This window comes from Pan troglodytes, chromosome 23, assembly GCF_028858775.2.
Source record: "Pan troglodytes isolate AG18354 chromosome 23, NHGRI_mPanTro3-v2.0_pri, whole genome shotgun sequence".
Taxonomy (NCBI): domain Eukaryota; kingdom Metazoa; phylum Chordata; class Mammalia; order Primates; family Hominidae; genus Pan; species Pan troglodytes.
Window position 1 is genome coordinate 41,365,917 of NC_086016.1, and position 16,318 is coordinate 41,382,234.

Sequence of the window (16,318 nt, forward strand, 5' to 3'; positions counted from 1 at the left end):
CAGGTGCATGCCACCATACTCAGCTAATTTTTGTTTTGTTTTGTTTTGTTTTGAGACGGATCTCTGTCGCCCAGGCTGGAGTGCAGTGGCGAATCTCGGCTCACTGCAACCTCTACCTCCCAGGTTCAAGCAATTCTCCTGCCTCAGCCTCCTGAGTAGCTGGGACCACAGGCACGTGCCACCACGCCCAGCTAATTTTCTTTATTTTTAGTGGAGATGGGGTTTCACCGTGTTAGCCAGGATGGTCTCAATCTCCTGACCTCATGATCCACCCGCCTCGGCCTCCCAAAGTACTGGGATTACAGGTGTGAGCCACCACGCCTGGCCTATACCCAGCTAATTTTGGTATTTTTTGTAGAGATGCGGTTTTACAATGTTGCCCACGCTGGTTGTTCCTTTTTATGGCTGAAAAATTGTCCAATTTATGAATGTACCACACTTTGTGTCCCCATTCATCTGCTGTGCACATTTAGGTCAGAATCCCCCTTAACACACAACATCCTAACCCAGAGGTCTCTAACCATTTTTTTTTTTTTTTTGAGACAATGTCCCGCTCTGTCGGCTGGAGTGCAATGACACGATCTCAGCTCACTGCAACCTCCACCTCCCAGGTTCAAGCCATTCTCCTGTCACAGGCTTCCGAGTAGCTGGGATTACAGTTGTGTGCCACCACGCCCAGCTAATGTTTTGTATTTTTAGTATAGAGACAGGGTTTCACCGTGTTGGCCAGGCTAGTCTCGAACTCCTGACCTCAAGTGATCTACCCATCTTGGTCTCCCAAAGTGCTGGGATTACAGGCATGAACCACCGCACCTGGCCGGTCTCTAAACTTTTAATCGTGCTCCTTTCAGGAAAAATGTTTGCACCAATCCTCCCGTTCAATGTAGATTTATTGGTTTTATATATGCTACTACTGTACTAATATATCCTGTGCATTATAAAATCCATGTAAACTATAGACATCTTACAGAGATAAGATAATATTAGAATGCTTCTCATATTTTTCACATACCTGTCCTGGAATCATTACCCATCCTGGGCATCACCCAGGAAGAAAATATGCTCAACTCACATTGAAATTGTAGTTTCTGAGGCCGGGCGTGGTGGCTGACTCCTATAATCCCAGCACTTTGGGAGGCCGAGGTGGGCAGATCACCTGAGGTCGGGAGTTTGAGACCAGCCTGACCAACATGGAGGAACCCCATCTCTACTAAAAATACAAAATTAGCCAGATGTGGTGGCGTATGCCTGTAATCCCAGCTACTCGGGAGGCTGAGGCAGGAGAATCGCTTGAACCCAGGAGGCAGAGGTTGTGGTGAACTGAGATTGCACCATTGCACTCCAGCCTGGGCAACAAGAGCAAAAGTCCATCTCAAAAAAAAAAAAAAAAAAGAAATTATAGTTTCTGGCCGGGCATGGTGGCTCACGCCCGTAATCCCAGCACTTTGGGAGGCTTGGGGCTGGTGGATCACTGGAGGTTAGGAGTTTGAAACCAGCCTGACAAACATGACGAAACTCCATCTCTACTAAAAATACAAAAAATTAACCAGGTATCGTAGCAAACGCCTATAGTCCCGGCTACTCAGGAGGCTGAGGCTGGTCTTGAACTCCTGGACTCAAGTGATCCTCCTTTCTCAGCCTCCTAAAGTGCTGGGATTATACACGTGAGACACCATGCCCAGCCAAAAAGCGTGAACTTTAGAGTCAGGTACCCTGGGTTTGAAGCCAGGTTCTGTCACTGACCAGTTGTGTGACTTTGGGTGTGTTAACAATAGCTGAGCCTTAACTGTCTTATCTGCAAAATGCTGATGGTGCAGGATGTATTGGCAAGCTATTGCTGCATAACAAATTGCCCTACAACATAAGGCTTATAACAAGAAATATTTGTTATCTGACAGTTTCTGTGGGTGAGGAATCTGCTAAGCTTGGTGCCACTGCCTCAGGGTCTCTCACAAGGCTATAATCACAGCATCAGGTAGGGCTGTGGTTTCATCTGAAGGCTCAACTGAGGGTAGATCCATTCTTTTTTTTTTTTTTTGAGACGGAGTCTCACTCTGTTGCCTAAGCTGGAGTGCAGTGGGGTGATCTTGGCACACTGCAACCTCCACCTCCTGGGTTCAAGCGATTCTCCTGCTTCAGCTTCCAAAGTAGCTGGGACCACAGGCACGTGCCACCACACCCAGCTAATGTTTTGTATTTTTAGTAGAGACAGGATTTCACCATGTTAACCAGGATGGTCTTGATCTCCTGACCTTGTGATTTGCCCACCTCAGCCTCCCAAAGTGCTGGGATTATAGGCATGAGCCACCATGCACCACGCCCAGCTCTTTTTTTTTTTTTTTTTTTTTTTTGAGACGGAGTTTCTCTCTGTCACCCAGGCTGGAATGCAATAGCACAATCTCGGCTCACTGCAACCTCCGCCCAGGCCCAGCAAACAGTTCTCCTGGGCTCAAGCAATTCTCCTGCCTCAGTCTCCCAAGTTGCTGGATGACAGGCATGTGCTACCACACCTGGCTACTTTTTGTATTTTTAGTAGAGACGGGGTTTCTCCATGTTGGCTAGGCTGGTCCCGAACTCCTGACCTCAGGTGATCCACCCACCTCGGCCTCCCAAAGTGCTGGGATTACAGGCGTGAGCCACTGTGCCTGGCCTGGGTGGATCCATTCTTAAGCTCACTGACATGGTATTGGCAGGATTCAATTACTTGTGGGTGTTGGACTGAGGGGCTCAGTTCCCTGTGGGCAGTTGGCTAAAGACCCTCAGTTCCTTGCCATGCAGTCTTTCCAAAGGGTAGCCCAAAATACAACAGCTTTCATCAGAGCAACCAGGGAGTGGGGGAGAAGAGGACGAGCAAGATGGAAGCAGAAATCCTTTGTCACTTACTCCCAGAAGTGATATCCCATCACTTCTTGCCATATCCTGTAGTGGGGTCAGTGAGATAGCATGTGTAATATACCCTTGGGATCATGCAGGGTGCCCTGTATCTGGCAGGATTGTGTCTATTGTTATTTTCTATATAATACACACACACACACGCACACATATAGATAGATTTTTTTTTTTTTTTGAGAGTGTCTTGCTCTGTTGCCCAGGCTAGAGTGCAGTGGCTCAATCTTGGCTCACTGCAACCTCCACCTCCCAGGTTCAAGCGATTCTCCTGCCTCAGCCTCCCGAGTAGCTGGGATTACAGGCATCCGCCACCATGCCCAGCTAATTTTTGTATTTTAGTAAAGACGGGGTTTCACCATGTTGGCCAGGCTGGTCTCAAACTCCTGACCTCATGATCCACCCGCCTCTGCCTCCCAAAGTGCTGGGATTACAGGCGTGAGCGACCACGCCCGGCCCGAGTTTTTTGTTTTGCTTTGTTTTGTTTTTTTGAGACAGAGCCTCTCTCTGTCACCCAGGCTGGAGTGCAGTGGCATGATCACGGTTCACTACAACCTCCACCTCCTGGGCTCAAGAGATCCTCCCCCTCATCTTCCCTGGTACCTGAGACTACAGGCACGCACCACCATACCTGGGTAATTTTTTTATTTTTTAGTAGAGGCGGGGTTTTGCCATGTTGCCCAGGCTGGTCTCCAACTGCTGAGCTCAAGTGATCCTCCTACCTTGGCCTCCCAAAGTGCTGGGATTACAGGCATGAGCCACCACCCCCAGCCCACTGTTATTTTTTCATTCATCACTCCATCCACTTGCCAGGCCTGGGTAGGGGCCTGAGACCCCAGACCAGCCCACAGCTCTGCAGAGGGAAGGAGAACACAAGATGGGGCCTGGCACATGCCAGCATCTGGAGGAGTCAGCCTGGGGGTGGGGGCTGGGCAGGTCCACAGCCCAGGAGGGCCTGTGGCTCCTTGTTCTTTGAGAGTCGGTCCAGTCCCAGGATATCTTGGTGTCAGGGCCCAGGAAGACCTTTAGGACCTGGCTGAGCGGTGTTGGAAGGGGCCACATCTATGGTCAGAGAGTCCTCAGTGCCTGTGGCTGAGGAAGGAAGTGATTGACCCCCACCTGGTGCTATGTGACCCACACAAGTTACCCTCCCTCTCTGGGGATCCCCCTCTGAAATGCCTGCTTAACCCGGGTCTTGTAGCTCACGGAGGGCCAGGCGGCAGGCGAGGGTGGCAGCCTCCCCGTCCCCTGGGTGGTGTGAGGCAGGGGTCTGCCCAGGTCTAAGGTGTGGCCCCACCCCCGACAGCTGTTCTCCATAGTGGTGTTCGGCTCCATCGTGAATGAGGGCTACCTCAACAGCGCCTCCGAGGGGGAGGAGTTCTGCATCTACAACCGCAACCCCAACGCCTGCAGCTATGGCGTGGCCGTGGGCGTGCTCGCCTTCCTCACCTGCCTGCTGTACCTGGCCCTGGACGTGTACTTCCCGCAGATCAGCAGCGTCAAGGACCGCAAGAAAGCCGTCCTGTCCGACATCGGTGTCTCGGGTGAGCCCCACCCAGCAGGTACCCCCTGCACAGAGTCTGCAGAGGGCTGTCCCGGCCATAGGAGGCGGCTGCCACCCTTCTTCCCATGTTTCAGATGAGGAAATGAGGTGCAGGCGGGTGAAGGGATGCACTCAGGGTCACATGGCTGGCAGCAGGAAGGATGGGACCAGGACAGGGCCTGGGACCCCAAAATAACCCATGCTGCCCACAGGCAGGGGAGCATGGATGGGATTCTAGTTCCTTCTAGTCTAAGGGACCCATGGATGGCACTGGGCATGTGCCAGCCCCCATGGGTTGGCCCGTGTTTCAGTGGCCTCTTCTGTGCCACCTCCCTGGGGCAGCCTCATGAGGACTAAGCAAGGCGGTGACTGGGTGCCCAGTGCACAGCAGGGGCCCTGGAGCCTCAGTCTCCCCACGCCTCCCAGCCAGACCTTGGCAGGACCAGGGCCTGGACCTGTGGAGCCAACCTGACCTGCTGCCCTTTGCCCTTCAGAAACAGCCTTTGGCAGAGGCACCCTGACCTCTGCTCCATGACTTCCAGGAATCTGATTGGTGGATGCTCTCAGTCAGGGGTCCGAACCCGAGGCTTCAGCCTCGCTGTTCTGAGGCTTGGGTCCCCGGACTGGGACCAACCCCTAGTTCTAAGCCTGGAGCTCTCAGGATAAGCCAGGCTGAAGGCAGGTCATGAGGCCTAGTTTTAGAAGGAACTAGAACTAAATGAATGGTTCTCAAACTTCCACAGAGCCTCAGAGTTCCCTGGCAGTGCCTCTGGGAGGTGGGCTGGGCCCCAGGTGGGCACCCCACCTGCTTGGCAGATGCACGCCTTGTCCTGAGCAGGTCTGGGCTTCTCTGGGGAGACCTTGGCACTCACAGGAGATTGCGTGGCTATGAGGCTCCCACTGCTGACGCCCCCAGGCTCGGCTCTCAGTGGGCCCCTCGCTAAACCTGGGGCGCTGTGGGGTTGCAGCACGTTAGAAGTCGAAGCCCAGACCCACCCAGCCAAGCTGCCATCCTTGCCCCAGCCTCGTCCTCCTTCCCATACCTCATTTGTCTGGCAGCCTGAGGGTTGGGGTCTTCCTGCCTGCAGAGTTGCAGGCATCAGGGGTGGACCGGGGGGGCCACGTCAGCGGTGTGGCTGGACATGGGGGTTTGGCAGAGGCTGCAGAAATGCGGCCTGAGTTGATTACCTTCTCTCTCTGTCTCTCCCTCCATCCTCCCCTCTCACTGCCCGTGGCTCTCCTCTGACTGGCCCTGACCCTGCCCTGTCTGTGGCCTCCTCCCCCCTGCATCTGGCTGGCTTCCCTCTTCTCGCCTGCATCTTCTCTTGGCTCCCCTATCTCTTCCCCTACCCCCTTTGCCTCTCCCTTTGGGGGTGGGGGAGCATGGGAGATGCACTCTTGAATGTCCCTCTGTTCCTCGGCTTCCCCATTTTCTCCCCACTCACCCTCTCCCCCATGTGTGGCACTGCCCATTCTGCCCGGTCCTGGGACCCCCCAGCCTTCTGGGCTTTCCTCTGGTTCGTGGGATTCTGCTACCTGGCCAACCAGTGGCAGGTCTCCAAGCCCAAGGACAACCCACTGAACGAAGGGACGGACGCAGCCCGGGCCGCCATCGCCTTCTCCTTTTTCTCCATCTTCACCTGGGTGAGTACAGCCACCGCCCACCAGCCCACACTCGTCCCCTTTCCCCACTGAGCCCCTGGACGGGTGGCCTTTCGCTAGCCTGGGACCCGCTCTGCCTCTGGGAGCCCACACTACCCTCGCTCCCTCTTCTGCCTGCCTGTCTGCGGCGCTCACGGTGGTGCTGCCTCCCTCAGCAAGGAGGCTACAGCCCTCGGGGGTAGCATGGTCACTGGAGATGGCAGACCCTCACTGTGGTGCAGAGCAGCCTTCCTGAGGGTCACGGACCACCCCCCACCAAACCACTCTGGGTAAATGGTGTTTATTATCCCCTTTCACAGATGAGAAAGCAGAGGCCTAGACAGGAAGGTGAGGCTTACAGGGTTTGAGGCTGGGAAGCCGCCCTGCCTAGGAGTCAGGAGACCTGGTTCCGATCGGGGCTGCCTCTAATTTTCCTAGCCTCTGTCTTCCCATCCATAAAATGAGAGGGTAGGATTTGGGGGACACAGGTGTCGACATCAGATGCACATGGGCCAGGCAGGGCCTGAGAGCCGTGAGCAGGCCGGGTGACACATGCGTGCCTATCCTAAGAGGGTACCTCTGCTCGGCTGCCAAGCAGGAATAGGGACCTAGAGAAGGCAGAAGTCTGAATTTTTACATGAAATCTGATCTTGATATGTTGGAAGTTTATTCAGGTTTAAACAATATATTGTGTGTGTCAAACAAAGCATGTCTCTGGGCCCAGCAGGCCCTGGGCTGGCAGCTCAGCTGGCCCCTCTTTCCCACTGGTCTGGGTCATGTCTGTTTCTTCTCTCCTAATCACCCTTCTGCAGAGATCTGGGGCCACGTCACCTCCATAGCCCCATCCCAAGAGCCCTCCCCATAACCCACAGCTGCCTCCCCTCTGGACCGGCCAGCACTTCTGGGCCCAGCCTCCTGCAAGGAGACTCTTGAGGCTACATACAGGCCGCCAGCCGTCCCTGTTTCCCCCATCCTTCTGGTTTGCCCCGGGTTGACGTCTTTTTCTTTTTGAGGGCCCCTGGATATCCATTTTTGAGGGGTACACCCATCTCCCCAACAATATTAGAAGATAGCATTTGGAGGGGGAGACCCGTGGTTCAGGCCCTAGTGGGCCAGCCTTGGCTGCTCCACCCCTCAGTGTCCTCAAGACTGGGTAGGAAGAACCAGGTGACCCCAGGGGATCTCAGTCCAGAGAAGGTGCCCCAGAAGTGGGGACCACCCAGCTTACAGGGAGGAGTTTAGGGGCGGGGCTCACAGAGGAGTAGTGGATGATTTCTAGCCATGGGTCTGAAGTACCTGACCAACAGGTGCCTGCCCGGCCCCCTGAAGCCAGCCTCCCTCCTGGCACCTCTGCAGCTCTTCCCCACCGGCCTCACCCTTACTCTCTCCTGGCAGAGCCTGACCGCAGCCCTGGCCGTGCGGAGATTCAAGGACCTAAGCTTCCAGGAGGAGTACAGCACACTGTTCCCTGCCTCGGCACAGCCGTAGGCCTCCCTGGCTTGCAGAGGCCGGCAGCCCTGTATCACCCCTGGCGGTGAGGTGGCAGGAGCAGCCTAGTGCCAGAAATGTCCAAGATGCCAGGGCATGCAGGGCAGTGGAAGGCTGGCTTGAGGAACCAATTCAGGTTCTCCACTGACTCATTCATTCCTTCACCGCCTCCTTCATTGATTCTTCATGCGTTCATTCATTCAGTAAACATTTATTGAGCAGCTGTTTTGTGCCTAGTGATGAATTAGGTGGGGTCCTTGACTCCAGGAGCCCACAGGCTGGGGAGGAGAAAACAAACACATCAATATCTCTTCCAAATGGACAGCCGTGGACAGTTACCAGGTAGGTAGCGGCCCCATACATGGGCTGCCTAGAGGCGTTCATGGTCCCCATTGCTGAGCTGTGGGTGCAGAGCAATAGCCTCTCCCTTCACAGCGGTGTGAAGAGTGACCTCACTGTCCTTAGGGTTAGCATCCTGGCCGAGGATGTCACAGGGCTCCTGGTCTGGCTCTGTCCTCATGTGCTATGTGACCCTGACAAACCCGTGCACCTCTCTCAGCCTCAGTCCACTTACCTGAACTGAGGGGTGATAATGGACCAACCTCTCAAGGCTGTTGTGCCAATGAAACAAAGGCCAGCCCAGGGCTTAGCACAAGCATGCTCAATAAATGTAAGCTCTTTTGTTCATTCATTCATTCATTCATTCATTCATTCATTCTTCTCTCCAGAGAGTCAGGGGCACCTCCAGAATCTCTACTTTGAGAGTAATTCTCATGTGATGAATCCTTGTTCCTCCAAAGGATTTTGGTCTCTGGTTCTACACAGGTTTCCTGCTTGGGGCCCCCAGCTGCCTGGGCAGGAACTCACCCATTCCTCCACTCTCTGCTGGAGTTGAGGCTGGTGGAGCACAGACAGTTCCCCCAAAGCAATGCCTCAACCCTGCGAGGGCCTGAGCACATCGAGAATGAGCTTCCTGGCACTGGAGGCATCCCAGTGCAGATGCAGACTGCCTGCTGCACGCTGGAGATGCTGCAGAGAGAGCACCTACACTGAGAAAGTGGGGCCAGGGGACCACCAGGTCCCTGGGCTCTCAGTAGAACTCCCATCCTCCCTCTGCAGCCCAGGCCAGCGGGGGCCCAGGCCTCTCCTTTGCTCCTGTCTTGTGGCCCCTTAAACTGGTTGCCCAAATGAAGCTTTGACTTAGTGAGGGCAGAGAGCTGAACACAGAGACAGTATGAGTGCCTACAGCCAGAGGCTTCTCCCTAGAAGGATCAGTAGGGGTCATCTGCTCCAGCCCTCTACCTCTGTACAGGAAACCAGCCAGGGAGCTCGGGGAGAACCGAGTCTACAGACATTGCTCTCAAGGTTCATTCAGTCAGTTCCTGTGGGCTGGCCAGGGCTCAAGTGTACCCTCAGGGGGCTCTTCACCTCCCCTGCTTCTTCAGGCTCCGGCGTCTGAGCCCCCAGCAGCCAGGACCTCATGCTAACATAGTGGGAAACCCCAGAGGGCTACACCTTATCCCTTAGCCCAATTTCTTTAGACCTGGTCTGCCTTTCCCAAGGCGCTGGCACTTTGCTTTAAATACCCACCTCCCAGAAAGTGCTTCCCCTCAGAACTTTGGTCAATGAGTACAATCAAAAGGTAATGCCCTAGCTGGGCATGGTGGCTCATGCCTGTGATCCCAGCACTTTGGGTGGCCAAGGCAGGCGGATCACCTGAGGTCAGGAGTTCGAGACCAGCCTGGCCAACATGGCAAAACCCCGTCTCTACTAAAAATACAAAAATTAGCTTGGTGTGGTGGCGGGTGCCTGTAATCCCAGCTACTTGGGAGGCTGAGGCAGGAGAATCACTTGAACCCAGGAGGCAGATGTTGCAGTGAGCCAAGGTTGTGCCATTGCACCCCATCCTGGGTGACAGAGCGAGACTCTGTCTCAAAAAAAAAAAAGAAGAAAAAAAAGAAAAAAAAAAAGGAAATGCCCAGTCACTGGGTTTCTGGAACTTTGTGGAATAAAACACTAGGTATATTCACTCTCTACCTCTTCACTAAGTGGCTCTTTAGGTTGTTGGTTGACTTAGTGCCTCGTCAGGGGCCAATGAAAGGGAAGGAGGTGAGGGCGCCCTGACCTGGGAAGGGGTAGGACCCCATGTTTAGGGAAGGGTTCTAGCAGTAACTCTGCCACGGGCACTTCCTTTTCTAGGCCTCAATCTTCCCAGCCCTAAAACAGGGGTCTGGAGAGTATCAGCACATTCCCATCACAGGCAGATTCCCCGGGCCGGGAAAGTTTCTGGAGAAGGCTTTTGCAATAAACCTCTAAGCTGCTTTTCTAATGACAAGTTTGATTTACTTAAACTTTGACTTAGCTCAGTGTGGTCAGTGTCATTGTCCTTAATAACAATGTAATTGCTTTTATTGAAAAATAATTTCCTAACCATGCATGTGTGCTGTAGACAAGTCTTTCCCAATCTGAGATCTGTGGGAAAAAAAAAAAAACGGGGCGGCTTCAGGCTAGGCGCGGTCACATTGAATAGTCAGGGCTCTGCCAAGTCAGATGATCCTGAAACTTGTTTCACTCTATTTAACTCAGTTTCTCACTTAGAATTAGGTTCAGCAGCAGGTGACCAAAATCCCAAATAACAGTGATTTCAACAAAGTCCAAGGCTGTGGAAGTGGTCCAGGGCTGGCATACTGGCTCCAGAGGTCTTCGGTGACCCAGGCATCTTTCCTTTTTTTTAGAGACAGGGTCTCACTCTGTTGCCCAGGCTGGATCATAGCTCACTGCAGCCTCAAACCCATAGGCTCAGGCAATCCTCCCACCTCAGCCTCCTGAGTAGCTGGGACTACAGGCCAGTACCACTATGCCTGGCTAATTTGGGTTTTGTGGATTTTTTTGGTAGAGATGGGGTCTTGCTATGTTGCCCAAGCTGGCCTTTTTTTTTTTTTTTGAGACAGTCTCACTTTGTTGCCCAGGCTAGAGTGCAGTGGCGCTGTCTCAGGGTACTGCAACGTCCGCCTCCTGGGTTCAAGCGATTCTCCTGCTTGCACCTCCCGAGTAGCTGGGATTACAGGTGATGCCACCATGCCCAGCTAATTTTTTTTATTTTCAGTAGAGATGGGGTTTCACCATGTTGGCCAGGCTGGTCTCAAACTCCTGACCTCAAGTAATCTGCCCATCTTGGCCTCTCAAAGTGCTGGGATTGCAGGCATGAGTTGTTGCACCTGGCCTCTCCTGCTTTCAAGAAGAAGATCAGATTGTTATTGTGCCTGCTGTTTTTCAAGTGCCTTTAACTCAACATAGTCAATATGCCAGAGGTGCATATTTTAGCCCAGGCTGGTCTTGATCTCCTGGCCTCAAGCAATCCTTCCACCTTGGCCTATCAAAGTTGTGGGATTACAGGCATGAGCCGCGGTGCATGGCCCCCAGGCATCTTTCATTCCTACAGGCTTGGCTCATGGTCTTTGTGGTCCCTTTTGGCAACTAGAGCTCCAGCCATCACATCTGTGTTCCAGGCATCAGGTCAGAGGGTGGGACAGAGAACATGAGGGTACCCCATTGGCCGAAACATAGTCACATGGCCAGGCCTAGCTGCAAGAGAGACAAAAGAATGACTCTTAGGAGATGCTAACAGTCCTTTGTCCCGCTGAGAAGCTTTTTTTAAGAAGGCTGTTGTGAGCCTTTGAGCCATCTTAACACTCCATAATGGAGATCTAGAACTTTTGGTAGCCCAGACTGACCTCTGGGATTGGGAGACAGGGGCAGGTGATTTCTGGGGTACTTTCTGGCTGGGTGATATGGTTCTGGGCATTTCTGGGGGTGGCTGCGAGAACAGCCTTCCTTCTCCACAGCCAAGCTTGGTCTCCTGTTTGGTGCTTTGAGGATCTTTAACCCTCTCCTGCCTGTGTCCTGTGAACTAACCACCACTAACCCAGTGCTCTTGTCTGTCTCTCCCCTAACCACCCCCTCCCGCCTGTCCTTGTCCTCGCCGGCCTTTGTCCCCAGGCGGGCCAGGCTGTGCTGGCCTTCCAGCGGTACCAGATTGGCGCCGACTCGGCCCTCTTCTCCCAGGACTACATGGACCCCAGCCAGGACTCCAGCATGCCTTACGCGCCCTACGTGGAGCCCAACACTGGGCCGGATCCCGCCGGTATGGGTGGCACCTACCAGCAGCCGGCCAACGCCTTCGACACCGAGCCCCAGGGCTATCAGTCGCAGGGCTACTGAGCCACAGTGACCGCCTGCCCCCGCCCCCTCCCCCATCTGTCCCCTCTCTCCACACCCAGCCCCTGCTCCTGCCCAGGCTGCCCTGCCCAGCGCCTCATCAGCCTCTGCCTTGTCCCACTGAGGTCCAGGGTAGCTCGGGGCAGGGGTGGGGCAGTCCAGTGTTGGGGACTGTCTACGTATGTGCAAGTATATCCCAGGGCATGTGCCCTGCAGGGGCCTAGAGGGTGGGGGCCAGGGGTATTTGCATTCATACATTGTGTCATCAAGCATTCCTTGAGCGCCTACTGGGCATCCAGCCTGTGCTGGGCATGGGTGGTGACATTGGCAGAAATGGCCACTGGAAAGGGGAGCGATGAGCTGTGGAGGAAGCCCTGGTGGTACCAGAGGCCAGAATGGTGGGAAAGACAGACCCAGATAATGCTGGGAAGCGTGGCTACACCGTGGCTTGGTCATAGGGTGAGTGTAAACACCCACAGGACACTGGGGGCTGTCACCCTGCTCTGGCAGTCCTGCTAAGAGTGTCAGGGCCGTCTCCATTTTATGGTTGAGGAAACTGAGGTCTAAAGAGGTCAAGATTACTTGCCCAGAATCACTCAGGCAGCTAGTGATAGAGGTGGGGCCAAGCCCAGGCTGCCCGACTGCAGACCACGTGCTCTTCCCTGGCCACCCACCTCCTCCCATCCCCACGCTTGGGGCTTCCCTGCTCAGTGTTACTGTCATTCTGGGAGGCCTTGGGGCCCTCAGCCCCTTGAGACACCCTGATTCTGCTGCAAGCCAAGGGCCTGTTCTGCCCCAGCTGTTCCTTCTCCCCTGGGGACAGCCCCACCTCCGGGTCCCTCCACCCACATCCCCCTGGTCCTACCCCTGGCCCTTGGCCTCCTCCAAGAGGGCTCACCCCGGGTGCTGCTCTGTGCTCTGCGTGTCCCACAGACGCTTGTTCCAGGGGGCTCCAGCAAACCCCTTCGTGGTCTCTCAAAGGACTGATCACTGTCCTTGCCTCTAGGAGGGCTCACTAAGCCCTTACCTAGGGCTGGGTGGACAACAAGGCACAGATGAGGGTGTGACTGGCCCGAGGTCACGGTGAGTGAGTGGCAAAGCTGGCCCTGACGCCTGGGTTTCTTGGCCCCAGCTGCCCAGCAGGTGCCTCGATTCCCTGCCCTTGTGACCTCCCAGGAAAGAGAACTGATCTGGGACACTATGTCACCTCTCCTCTCATCTGGGGTGAGTCAGGGTTCGGGGGCTGCAGCAGCCAAGCGCATGAGAGGTTTTCCTTGGCCTTCCAGAAGGCCCACTGCGGAGCCAGCCTCCCTATGGGAGGCAGAGCAGCAAGGACAGGGCTTTGGAATCAGCCAAGTCGGCTTCTGGGCTGTAGCCGTGGAGAGACACTGCCCCCAGGATGACACAGGCAAGAGCCCCTGAGGCATGGGAGGCCCAGGGAAGACCGTGGGCTGTAGGGGAGAGTGTGGCAGGTGACCCAAAGGCCCAAAGAGGGCCGTGGGGCCTGAGGAGGTCATAATCTCTTCTGAGTGGGGGCAGGTCGATTCTTGCACAAGGTGGGCTCTTCACTGAGCCATAAGGGACAGGGAGGTGTGGGAGAGCGCTGGGGGCCCATCCCCCTGTCCACCCAGTGTCCACTGGCCTGTCTTTCAGGGAGCAGAGCAGAGCAGGTGGTGGACGGGCCCAGTGCTGGGTGTTTCCACCACCATCCCCCCATCCCCCATCTAAGAATCCTAAGAGGCAGACGATCCCTCACCTGCTTTCTCACTCAGCAGTTATCCGGCCCCTGTGCTGGGGATACCAAGGGCATGGGTGGTCCCTGCTTCGATGGCCCCAAAGCTGGGCCAGAGTTAAGGGAAAGAGGAGGAAGTCCTAAGCAGAGAAGTAGCACCATTATCCCCATTTAACAGAAGGGAAACTGAGGCTCGGCAAGCATAGGCGAGTTGGCAGTGGAACACGGATCTAAACTCAGGTCTGTCCAAGTCCTCCCAAGGGACAGCAGTGATGGAGAGGACCCCAGCCAGCTGAGTGACAGCTGGTTGTTGCTGACTTCATTTTCCAATCCGGGGAAGGGGCTCTGTCCACAGTCCCCCGCCGCCAGGTGGCCCAAATGGGACCAGCATGGGGGCAGGTTATCTGTTGGCCTGAAGAGTGAAACCTGTACCAGGCCAAAGTTGAGGGCGTGAGTGAGTGCAGGAGTGTTCATGGCAGAGTGAAGTTCTGTGCCCACCACAAGAGGCTGTGAGATGTTCTGACCCTCACCCACTGTCCACCAAAAGCCTCTCCTGCTGGTGGGCACTAGGAGACCTCAGGGTACTGCCCATCTGTTTCTCCTTGGGTGCCAGCCAGCTGCTGGTGATCCTCAGCCGGAGGGCAGGGTACCAGGTAAGCTTAACTCCATCTTGGGTGTTTGCGACAGGCCCTGCCTGCCACCCTAGGCAGGGAAAGCTGTCAAGACTCCTGCCAGAAATGGGGGGTGCTGAGTCATCTCACGAAGAATCCCTCACTCTTCCTGAGTTCAGCCCAGAAGCCCTCCCAGGCATGATCTTCCCCATCAGGCTGGGCTCTGGCAGGGACCTGCCCAGGATGGAGATGAGAGAGGGTGAGAGATGGAGGGCGAGATTTGGATGGGACCCAGGGCTCCTGACTCTGCCCTGGAAGGTTCATGGGGAAGCTCGCTCCTTCTCTTGGCAGAGGACAGCCCCTGGGGAACCCCAGGCCCAACTCTGTCTGGTATCCCTTTTCCTCCCAGCTGTCCTCCCCTGCTTCTCCCTTGCTCCCAAAGCTTTCCTTGGAGAAGGGCCCTCCTGCAGCTGGACCCTGCAGGGTGGCTCCCTCCTCCCCATCAAGCACAAGAGAGGGCCCAGGAAAAAAGGTTTCACATAAGTGTAGAGTCGCAAGGACACTTAGAGTCGGCAGAGTCTGGGGTAGGGAGACAGCGACTTGTCCAAGGTCAAGCACAGAGGGAGAGGTTCAGGAGTCAGGTCTTCTGCCTTCTGAGTTGGCTCATCCTGGGCAGTCACAGACTGTCCTGCCTGCACGGCTCCTATCCACCTGGGGGTGTCGCAGTTGAGGGGCTAATTCCCAGGGGACTGACGTTAGTTCCCTACTCCATCCTTCCCTGGTGATTTTTGATCTTCAAAGCCTCGGGGATCCCAGGTTTCCCCATGTAACTGAGACCCCCTGCCTGCTAGCCCTGGGAGACCCCTAACCTTGGCCCAAGACCCCTTTGATTCTCTAAGGAGCACGAAAGGGGGAATGCCCCTCCCAGGAGTTTATGGGAGAAGGGACTGGGCCGGCTGCCTCCCAGCGATGCACTTGACCTGACACTCCCCATGTCCTGGTGCGCACAGCCCTTGTCGGTGCCCCGGCCCCTCCCGCAGCGTTACTGCCTGTGTATAGTATAAATATATATATTTTCTATATATAAGATGTATAATATAAGGCTCCACAAATATATCTGTGTGTGTGTGTGCGTGTGTGTGTGGTGAAGGGCGGTCCCCATCCTGGGCCCCCACTCTAGACCCCCCCACCACCTGGTTAAGTCTCGAGTGAATCCAGTGGCCCCGTGGCACCCTCCTTTATGACATCCATCCATCTGTGGTGAACCAAGTGAAGGTGGTGACTTCTGGTGACATAGTAATAAAGTGAAGACTCAGAACCCACCAGCGATTGCAAGTGTGTCACCGTGTTTCTTTGTTCTTCATTCTGCGTTTGGCTTGGATGCTCCATCCCGTTTGTCTCCTTAGACAGGCCATGTCTTACTTGGTTATTATTGTTTGTTAATTTTTCATTAAACAATGAACCTATGAATATATTATCTTTTTAAAAAGTAAAATTGGCCGACTGCAGTGGCTCATGCCTGTAATCCCAACACTTTGGGAGGCCAAAGTGGGTGGATCACCTGAGGTTAGGAGTTCGAGACCAGCCTGACCGACATGGTGAAAACCTGTCTCTACTAAAAATACAAAACAAAATTAGCCAGGTGTGGTGGCGGACGCCTGTAATCCCAGCTACTTGGGAGGCTGAGACAGGAGAATCACTTGAACCCGGGAGGCAGAGGTTGCAGTGAGCCAAGATTGTGCCATTGCAATCCAGCCTTGGCATCAAGAGCAAAAATCCGTCTAAAAAAAAAAAGGAAAATTATTACAGTTGAAGCCAGAGTCTCTTAGCTTACATGTGCACATGTCCACATACATGCCCCATCACCATTTCCTATCCTGGTTCCTTCCCCAACCACCAGGAGTAAACAAGATTAGGTGCTTGGCCTCATTCCTTCCAGACCATTTCCATGCTTTTACATACACATGTTTTACAAGACATGGTTTTTAAATTGACTGGCCTTCAGCTGGGTGCCATGGCTCATGCCTGTAATCCCAGCACTTTGGGAGGCCAAGGTGGAAGGATTGCTTGAGCCCAGGAGTTCAAGACCAGCCTGGTCAACATAGTGAGACCCCGTGTCTAAACAAAACAAAACAAAAAATTAACCTGGGCACAGTGGCTCACACCTATAATCCTAGCACTTTGGGCAGCCTAGGCGGG

At 54.6% G+C, this 16,318-nt stretch overlaps 1 protein-coding gene across 3 annotated transcripts in view; it reads left to right on the forward strand.

The window, feature by feature from the left end:
• SYNGR1 (synaptogyrin 1) overlaps positions 1–15,441 on the forward strand; it is a 35,579-nt gene extending 20,138 nt beyond the window's left edge. Inside the window, exons 2-4 of one of the 3 annotated variants that reach the window (XM_009438312.4) lie at positions 4,193–4,430; positions 5,928–6,073; positions 11,558–15,441. In XM_009438312.4, coding sequence (XP_009436587.2) covers positions 4,193–4,430; positions 5,928–6,073; positions 11,558–11,779 — 606 coding nt within the window. In that variant the 3' untranslated portion in view covers positions 11,780–15,441. Of the gene's footprint in view, positions 1–4,192; positions 4,431–5,927; positions 6,074–7,465; positions 8,250–11,557 lie in introns of those variants that run through there. The other 2 variants (NM_001137663.3, XM_016938726.4) reach the window with 2 other exon arrangements.
• The last annotated feature ends 877 nt before the right edge of the window (positions 15,442–16,318 follow it).